The following is a 10171-nucleotide window of genomic DNA, read 5'->3' as shown; positions in this document are numbered from 1 at the left end:
TACATATAACTAATATACATTAAATATGTCATATTGAATCAATTCCAATTTCCAAACATTTGTGTTTCTTACAATTTATAAGTTACATAAAGTTAAGAGTACAGTAGTGTTTTTATTAGTACGTAGCTATGAATAAAAAAAAACATACTATCCAAATCCATTATCCCATGATCCGTGTCACCGTCTTATATTAAATATCAGCCATTGATTTGCATGTCATCTAACGGCCTATCATCGCACACATTCCAATTCACGATCCGTGTGTTTTCTTTTCCACCAATCAGATCACTCTTACCATCGTCTCTTTAGTACTCTTTTTGATTTCTCTCTCGTTTTCTTAATCCTCTTCTGTAATATTATCAATTTTTTGAAGCCATGGCTGTTAATATGCTCACTGCTCTCTCATTTTCTCTCTCATCTCCTCTTCCTTCTTCCTTTCTTCTTCTTCCTTCTTCTCCCTTCTTCCGTCTATGTTCTCCTTTCTTCCATCTCGTTTCTCCGTCTCCGTCCACCGGCACCACGCACGACGGTTTTTATGGTCAAATTCGACCACGAAACTCTAGATCTAGTTGTTTCATGATCGAATTTGGCCTTTTAAAACCAAATTCGAGGCCAAATTCAGGATTAATATATAAGGTGTTTTCGTTCTTCCTTTTTTTATTTTCTGTTTTTCTTTTTAATTTTTTTTCAAGTTGTGGGCAACGGAGGGGGCCGAGTTAGGGTGGGTGCGGCGGCGGTTAGACTGGGTTCGGGTGGGTGGGGAGGGAGGATTTTTCGAGGAAGGGAGGGAGTTTTATGGTGGGTGAGCAATTAGAGTGAGTTGGGGGGTTTCGAGGATGTTGGGTTTCGTGGGGGTGGGTGGGGTGGGGTTACGGTGGGTTTGGGTTTTTTTTTCGATTTTTTTGTATGGGGTGGGGTGGGGTGTGTTACGGTGACGGTGGTGGGTGTGGTTGGGGTTGGGTCTGATTTTTTTTTTTTTTTTTTTTTTTTTTTTTACAGTGCGGTGGTGGGTAGGGTGGGGTGGGGTTTGTTAAGGGGGTGGGGTGGGGTACGTTACGGTGATGGTGGTAGGTGGGGTGGGGTATGGGTCTGGATTTTTATTATTTACGGTGACGGTGGTGGATGGGGTGGGGTAAGGTTTGGGTCTGGGTTTTTTTATTTACGGTGGGTGGTGGGGTGGGTTACGGTAATTATGGTGGGTGCGGGGGTGGTGTTAGGGTGGGTCTGGGTTGACGTTGGTGGGGTGGGGGTGGGTTACGGTAACGGTGGTGGGTGGGGGGTAGTGTTAGGGTGGGTCTGGGGTGACGGCGGGGGTGGTGTTAGGGTGGGTTACGGTGGTGGGTGGGTGGCCAAATTTTTTCATTTTTTTATTTAATTTATAACTCCTAATTTAGTTATACAAGAATATAATTTTAATTTTATAATAGCAAAAAAATTTACAAATTTAAATCAATAATTATATGTAAAAAAAATTGTACTGTTAAATTACATTAAACATCAAATATATTTCGTGGAATTCTAACAAATTGTTAAAGGCTGTAAATAGTTCAATTTGAATGGAACGGGTTGTAAACGGTTCGGTTTAAATAGTTTGTAATCGGATCGGTTTAAACGGGTTGCGGTTTGAAAATAGTTCGGTTTAAACGGTTTAATGGGTTATAACAGTTCGGTTTAAACGGTTAGCGGGTTGTAAATGGTTCGATTTAAACGGTTTTTTTCCTACGGTTTAAACGGTTTCGGTTTATAAACGGTTCGGTTTAAACAGTTAGCGGGTTAACATTAATCGGTTCAAACGGTTTCGGTTTATAAACGGTTTGGTTTGTTATTGGTTTACGGTTCGTAACGGGTTAACATTAATTGGTTGGTTCGGTTTCGGTTTGACATTATACGGTTCAGTTCGGTTTTCGGTTTAAAATTAGCGGGTTATAAACGGTTCGGTCCGTGATGGTTCGGTTCGGTAACAGACGGTTTCACGGTTCGGTTTGAAAAGTCTCACCCCTACCCTTATTCTCTCAACAAAGTTTTTCATTTAGCAGTATGTTTAAATAATACAGTAGTTTTTTTTTTTCCAACACCAGGAAATGTAGGAATGCCATAAAAAGTTATATATTATGTCCTGAAAGTAAATTACAAGTAGGAAGATATATAAACCATTTCACATAATGTAATATTACTTATGAAAGGTAATATAACAGAAACATTCAGTAAAGACTATTATCAAACACCCAAGGTTCATTCACGAAAAGCTCTCGGCCATTCATTTGCACAACCCCAGCTCTTATATCTTCTTCACGCTTCCTAGCAGCTTCAGCTCTCTGAGCTGATGCATTAGCATCCTGCAACATATAGTGATATAGGTAAGCGAACTAGCTTATATTGGTCATAAATAATAAAAGCAATCCACAACACACAAATTGTGAAATATCAATACAATAATTATAAATTATGCATACAATTGAACAAACATGAACTTAAAAATCTAAAACCACAAATACAAAGGCCTGTTCCGTAAAAAACATTTTGTCCATCTTACACCCTACATATCAAAAGAGCATCTCTAAACCATTACGCTGAAAAGAATACAAAAAATATATACAACAAGACACCAGGCAAAATGCATGAGCTACTCTTCTCCTTTACTTCATTATACCTTTTTCTTTTTGGCAAAGTTCCTTACACATCCCTCCCATATTGGTTTCTGGTAAATGATAAATTCTAATAATAGGAGCGATCTCTAAAGTCAGGCAGCCATCTGCAGAGGTTTTGCTTATGCTCACCAAAAAATACCACATGAATCATATTGGTATATGTTTTTTGTATCAAATAAATAATTTTGGGACTAGATATTTCAGTAGAGGCATCATGGGTTGTTAAAAACATCTCTTTGGAAGTCTTCAAACCTCAGAACAGAAAAACATTCCAGTATAAAAAAAGTACAAAGCTTGAGGCTTGGTTTGCCTAAATTTGTAAACTTTATTTATAATATTTTGCTAACTTTATTTCACCTTACAGCTATGCAACTCAGGCACTCAATAGTTAACATCATGCCATAACAAAGCTGCATTGTTTCGATTGAGCCACATCGTAAAAGTTGCTTCTTTCATAGATTTAGTAAACGAATCCCTACATCTCCCCACTAATGGCTCTAATCCTCTACTATTGTACTCTAATTATTCTTACAGTACACAACTACTCTAAAATACTAAGAAGACACTGAAATCAAATGCATGCAAAAACTATGACACAGTCCACAATCAATGCATCAAATCCATTCCCGCGATTGCAATCGAAACTATGTTATCGAACCATTGCTGACAGGATAGAAAACTAGAGTTTGTAACACCATTTAATGAAGAAAATGTTGCTTTGTTTATCAGAGACATTGCCTGATGAAATTGGTCTCAGATTATTCAAGGGCAGTGGGCGGCACAAAGGCTGAAAGGTTAAATAGAGAGAAAAAAAATTCTGCTTACAGATGCCTTGTAGGTTGGTATGTAAGCCATCTCTAATGAACAAAATACAAGAATCATTACTTAGCGTATACAGGACAAGTAATATAACTCTCACATATCATAGGAATAAGAATTCATAAAGGCAAATTTGTATCCATTCATTCAGCTTCTAGCCCTAGGAAAGTTAATGGTGTATATACAGATTATTCTTCTTTTATTAGCCACATAAGTTCATACGCTAGATGAATGATGATCTCCATCCTACGAGCCCTTCCAATAAGGTAACTGGGACACGGCAAATAAAATTCTTCAATTCCAAAAAACAGGTTGTACAAATCGTGAACTTCTTCAATTCCCAGGTTCAGAAGAACTAGAATCAAATTGAAGGTAAAACAGAGGTTTTTTTTATGGGATGGGCTTGATTTTGGGTGGAGGACTGGAGGATGTCATAAACTAGCCCAAATGTCCCCGGATTTGCTCCCAGTTAAACCCAAAAAGACTTCCCGTACCCATTTTCAAGGGGACGCCAGGAGACTTATCCGTACCGTACCCAGTACGGGAAACGGCTTAAGGATAGCGTACCCGCGCATCATAGTCTCCAACCAACTATATAATGTTACTATTGATACATTGTAAAAATGCTATCGTTCCAAGGGATATGGGCAAATTCTGTAAATTAGAAATGTAGGCGGTTGATTAAAGATAAAGGATATTCATTAGCTAAAATCCCTTCCTCTGCTAACGCTTCACACGACAGCACTGAGAAGGGAATTCAAGGAGCACACTCAACAAACGATGATCTAGCCTAATTGAAAGTTCCAAGGTCTCATCATGATATAAATTCAGCTGAAAATTCCTTCCTACTTTCCTAGCGAGTCCAGCTTCCAGTTATTCATTGTAACTAGAATAATAACCCTAACAACTAATAATCTATAAACTTCACATTTACAAACCCAGATAATCATCAATTGCACAATAATCTTGTCGATTCTAGAAAGTAGCATGCTGCGGAAACAAACAATTTACTGCATTCATAACTCAATTTTAACCAAATTAAAGATCACCTTATAAAATTCAATTTTCTAGCAAAAAATTACCAACAACAGCAACACCAAGTTTAATTATAACCTAGTCAAAAAAAAGTTTAATTATAACCACAAAAAAGGAATTATTGTGAACTAAATACGAATTAAAGGACGTGATTATGAAATTTGTCAACAAAATTATGCAGCAAAAAAAGATAAAATTTAGGGTTTGAAAGTAACATTAAGAAAATGTGGGAAATTTAAGAAACTAAAAACGAATATAACCTTCTGGCGTTTCCATGAAAGAAATTGAGCAGGTGTTAATGAAGCAGGAGCTCCAGAATCTGGCATTTGTTTCGGTTGTTCTGGTTCTTCCCCCATTTCAACGTTGCTTGGAATTCACACGCTGAGAAAACAAAAAGTACTGGTCATACGACAGTGTTTTTTTTTTTTTTTTTTTAAATTTTTTTTTTCTGTTTCTCATTTTTAACACAAGAAAGTGTTGTTTTAGCTACTCCCTCCGCTTTTTTAAGTGTTACAGTTTGACAAGTAAATAATTTTAGGCTTGTTTACATTTACTTAATTTCAATTCAATCTGGTTCAGCTCCGAATTCCCCTCTCTCATAAAATATTCATTTCAGCTCAGCTCAGCTCAGTTTAGTTTAGATTAGTTCAGTTCAGTTCAATTCAATTCACTTCAACTCAATTCAGTAAATGTGAACAGGAATAAAACTCAATTCACTTCAACTTAATTGATTTAAATAAAATAAGAGGCAAGTGGGATAGTTGAAGTATTAAAAAATTGTAAAAGAAAGATAGTGAGATTAATAGTTTATTAAAAAGTAATGAATGTAAGAGGAAAAATATAATAAAAAAAAAGTAGTAGTGAGTTTGGATGGGGACCATAAGAGGAGAGAAATATAATATTTCTAATGTAGCTTTTTGCCAAAAAAGAAAGTGTAACACTTATTAAAACACGACCGTATTTGGTAAGTGTAATACTTATTAAAACACGAAGGGAGTAATACTATATGTAGCCGTAAAAGCTATATATATAGTATTAAACTAGCATTCAGCCCGTGCGATGCTATCGCACGAATTATACTCCCCGCGTTACATATTACTCGCAACAATTACTGAAAATGCACATTACGTATTACTCGCAACAAACTTCTGATTTTTTTCCTTTTAGGGTAAGTTTTTATGTGGGATTTTATAAAATTACCCTTTAAAAAAAATACCCTAATTAAGCTTCTGATTTATTTTTACTAAACTAGGGCAGCTAACACGCGCGATGCGCGCACAATAGCTAGCCACATCCAAAATCTCTTCCGATTTAACCTTACATCACAAATTTAGTTCTTGACAACTTTTTAATGAGAAAATTACATAAACCAAATTTTAAGGGTATAAATTCCATGCATTATTCTTAATATATATATATATTAACAAGTAATCATTATTATTGACAATGAATAAATAGTCTAGATGGTATAATGTCCAAACACTATTCATTACAAGAATTTATACACATTAATGAGGGTATATATGTAAATACATATTTTAAAGGACATAATTAGCATAACACTATTCATAAGAGTAATCTTGTACTTTTTATAAAGTAAGGAAAATAAAAAAATTAAACCTTCTGATTTTAACTTATTAACTTAAACCCTAACATTGTTTGATTTAATTATTTCCACCAAAATCATCCCCCTTCCAATATTTCCACCAAAATTATTCCCCTTCCATCTAAATTCATTCTCACCTCCATTGACAACCACCACTGCCGCCAATCTCCATTACATGTTCATCAACCTAGAAATTTGGCAACCACCACCGCCAATCACTGTTGTCGTTTGCTGAGGCCGCCTCGGTTTTCTCTCTCTTTCTTTTCGTGTTGTTTAATTTTGTCATTGTCAGTGAAGCACATATTTGAAGGTTTTATGGTCAAATTTAATCATCTAGAGTTTTCATGATTAAATTTGACTAATTAAAGCTTTAATTGACGATAGAGAAGGCATTAGTTTGTGGAGTTAGGCGGAATTTTTAATTTCGTTGTTTCATGGATTGTGGGTTCGTGGGTTTTGGGTTCACTAGTAGAAAAAGGCTCATTTGCGTCGCTCATTTATAGTGTATTTGCGTCGCTTCTATGAGCGACGCAACTGCTCGCGACGCAAATGATTTAAAAGTCATTTGCGTCGCTCCTAGGCGCGACGCAAATAAGAGTCATTTGCGTCGCAAATGACTCTTCTGATAAACTTCTTTTTTGTTATTTGCGTCGCTCCTTTATAAAGGAGCGACGCAAATGACTCTTATTTGCGTCACTCCTTTATAAAAGAGCGACGCAAATGACTCTTCTGATAAAATTCTTTTTTGTTATTTGCGTCACTCCTTTATAAAGGAGCGACGCAAATGACTCTTCTGATAAACTTCTTGTTTGTTATTTGCGTCACTTGTTTATATAGGAGTGACGCAAATAACTGACTAGACAATACAAAATTGTTGTATTTGCGTCACTTGTTTGTTTAATGAGTGACGCAAATAAGGTGAATTTTTTTTTTTTTTTAATTATAATAATTGCCTTGTATATGTTTGTAGTACCTGTTTTCCTCACTAGTGGTATAAAGTAATATGCTAACGCTAATATAATTGAAATTAAAATGCAATATTATTGAATAATGCAAATGTAAATTTCGGCAGATTCTCCTTTGTAATTTGGCCTACCCATAAAATTGGAAATGACGGCATTATATTAACAACCTGTCCAATAATTTACATCTCAATATCATAGACATTATACTCATCATCCCAACACCAATTAACCAAATTTCATTTCAAGCCTATAATCCAAAACAAGAGTCCAACATGCGCTAAGTTTACAACAAAACAATATTGACCTCTTCATCATTAATTAATAAGTATAACACAAGCACCAAACCAACCCAAATGTTGGTAAATCAAATGCGTTCATTTCAAGCCTAAGAACTATAACAAAATAATCCAATAAATAATATGGAATTTGAAGCCAGCGTAATTCAATTTAGGGACAAAATCTTCATTTTCCCTAACATGATCGAACAAGTCCATAATAGAAGTCCACTTCCTTTTTCTCTTGCAAACAGTTTAAATATCAAATACAATTAATCAATAAACAATCAGAGTTGAGAATGAAGGATCAAAGCAACAAAATAATATTCTACAATTATTTAAACAACTACATTACCTAGCTTTCCAAGAAAATACTAATAGTTGTTACTCTAATTAAGTATACTAGCAGAGGAATAAAGGATTGATGCCAATTATTTGCAAAACCTCTTAATACAAAAACCAATAATGGCATTTATACGATTCGATCAGGATTTTCTTAATACAAAAACCAAGAGGGCCACCAAAATTAAGGCATTTTCTTTGGAGTGCCGTGAAGGGGAATATGGCTGTGAAAGATCGACTAAGGTATCGTCACATTACAACTGACGCTACTTGCCAATTATGTGGTGTGAATGAAACAATTTATCACACTCTATTTGAGTGTGTTGTTGCAAAGGAAATTTGGCATTACAGTGAGTACAAAACCAACCTGGAAGATGCGCCAAATGATAATTTCGCAGAGCTATGGTTATGGCTTTGTAAGAAATATGATGCAGAAGTAGTTTGTTCTATGGCCGCACTGATGTGGGCTGCTTGGAGAGGGAGGAATTTAATCATGTTTCAAGGTGAGAATCCGAATAGTGTGCTGCTGGCTGCGGGGTTTGCAAGGATAGTTCATGATTACAATGGCTATGCTAAAAAGGTTCTGCTGCCCCCCTCTGTTCTGAGACAAAATGATGCTGCTACAAGCTGGAAGAAACCGTGCCTTGGGTGTGTTAAAGCAAACTCAGATGCTCATATTCTTGAGGGGTGTAAGGCAAGGCTAGGAGTGGTCGTTTATTTTTAACAAAACGGCCTGGTAAAATTATTTCAATACAAACACTATGTCATAGTTTATCTTTTCACGGCCAAGTATATCATGGAACATTTTTTAGCTAAAAAAAAATGGGAAAGAGCTTCTCTTAGTATTAGCAGGGGAAAAATCAATCAGAATGAGCAGCAAAACATAAAAATTAAAAAAAAAATAAAAAAAAAACAGTCAGATTTAAAAAACTGTAAAATGAGCAGCAAAACATAAAAGAAAATACAGTCAGATTGGAGAAAAATCAATAAAATAGTAAAATCAAAATTCACCAAATCAACTACATAAATTCACCAAAACAGAACCAAAATAGTGAAATCAACTACATAAATTCACCAAAACAGAACCAAAATTCCTTAGAATCGAGTATAAATCCTATATTTGATGAACCCTAAATTCGAATATGAACCCTAAATTCGAATATGAACCCCAAAAAGCTGTTATTTATAAGCATGCTTGTAAAACTAGAATTCGTGCAAAAAACAACAACAAAATAGGTAGATTAAACTAAGTTAATTTACAATTGATTCCAAATATCTATGTAGATTGAAGTGCATGATAAAAAAGAAAAGAGATGAAGAGGTCTTACCTTGCTTGAAATCGATTTTGCATATGCAACTTCAGCAACAATAGAGCCAAAATTCCATATTATTGAGTACAAACCCTAACTTTCAATTGTTATTTTGCTCAAATTTAATTAAGGTAATTTGCTCGATTTTTTGCAATTGAATTTTGTGGGGATTTTGGGTAGATTTTTTGCAAGAAAGTAGGGGATTTTTGCTCGGATTTGCTCGAATATAAGGGGTTTTGCCTCACATTTGCTGGGATTTTTGATTAGTGGTCAAATTGGTAGGTTATGAAGACGAATTTCTCGAGGTATTACTCTTAATTCGCTGACGTTTAGGGGGTTGAACAGCAGCAAAGCAGCAATGGGGAATTCAGGGGTTTTACCGATCAATTTTTTGGGGTTTTGATGTTGAATTTCTGGGAATTTTGGGGTTGAATTTTCTAGGGTTTGGAGTATTGAAGTTCGAACAGCAGAAGTCAGCGAGAATTAATATAAGTCGTAATGGTCATTTGCGTCACTCAGTAAAGAAAGAAATGACGCAATTGACTCACAAAGGTTATTTGCGTCACTTGTCAATAAACGAGTGACGCAAATAACATTGTTATATGCGTCGCTCCTACTTATAAAAGCGACGTAAATATAAATAAGTTGAAATATGTTTGACATTTGCGTCGCTTTATAACAAATGCCCGACGCAAATTACTTATAAGGTTGTCAAAATATCTTATTTGCGTCATTTGTTTCAATGAGTGACGCAAATAAGGCGACGCAAATGAGCATTTTTCTACTAGTGGTTCTAGGTTTTCGGTGGTTAGTGGGTGGTGGTGGTGGGATCGTCATTTCATGGATTGTGGTTGGTGGGGTTGTGGGTGGTGGTTGGTGGTTCGTGGGTTTCGGGGTTGTGGGTGGTGGTGGGTTGTAGTGGGTTCAATGCTGCTGGGTGGTTAGTGGGTTTGCGCTGCTAGGTGGTGGTGTTGGGTGGTTTTGTGGTGCTAGGTGGTTGTGTTGGGTGGTTTCGTGATGCTAGATGGTGGTTTTGTGGTGATAGATGGTGGTGTTGTGTAGTTTCATGGTGCTAGGTGGTGGATTGGTGCTGCTAGGTGGTGGTGGTGGTTCGTGAATTCAAGTTGGTTGATTGTGATTTTTTATTTAATTTGTTTTTTTTAGGTTGGAT

At 35.9% G+C, this 10171-nt stretch overlaps 1 protein-coding gene across 1 annotated transcript; it reads left to right on the top strand.

The window, feature by feature from the left end:
• The first annotated feature begins 7910 nt into the window (after positions 1–7910).
• Positions 7911–8414, top strand: LOC110682852. Its single transcript, XM_021859195.1, has one exon. The coding sequence runs from the start codon at positions 7911–7913 to the stop codon at positions 8412–8414; it is 504 nt and encodes a 167-aa protein (XP_021714887.1).
• The last annotated feature ends 1757 nt before the right edge of the window (positions 8415–10171 follow it).

The sequence above is a fragment of the Chenopodium quinoa genome, unplaced genomic scaffold (genome assembly GCF_001683475.1).
Source record: "Chenopodium quinoa cultivar QQ74 unplaced genomic scaffold, ASM168347v1, whole genome shotgun sequence".
NCBI classification, from domain to species: Eukaryota; Viridiplantae; Streptophyta; class Magnoliopsida; order Caryophyllales; family Amaranthaceae; genus Chenopodium; species Chenopodium quinoa.
The sequence above is the reverse complement of the archived record's forward strand: the minus strand, read 5'-3'. Positions and strand labels throughout refer to the sequence as shown.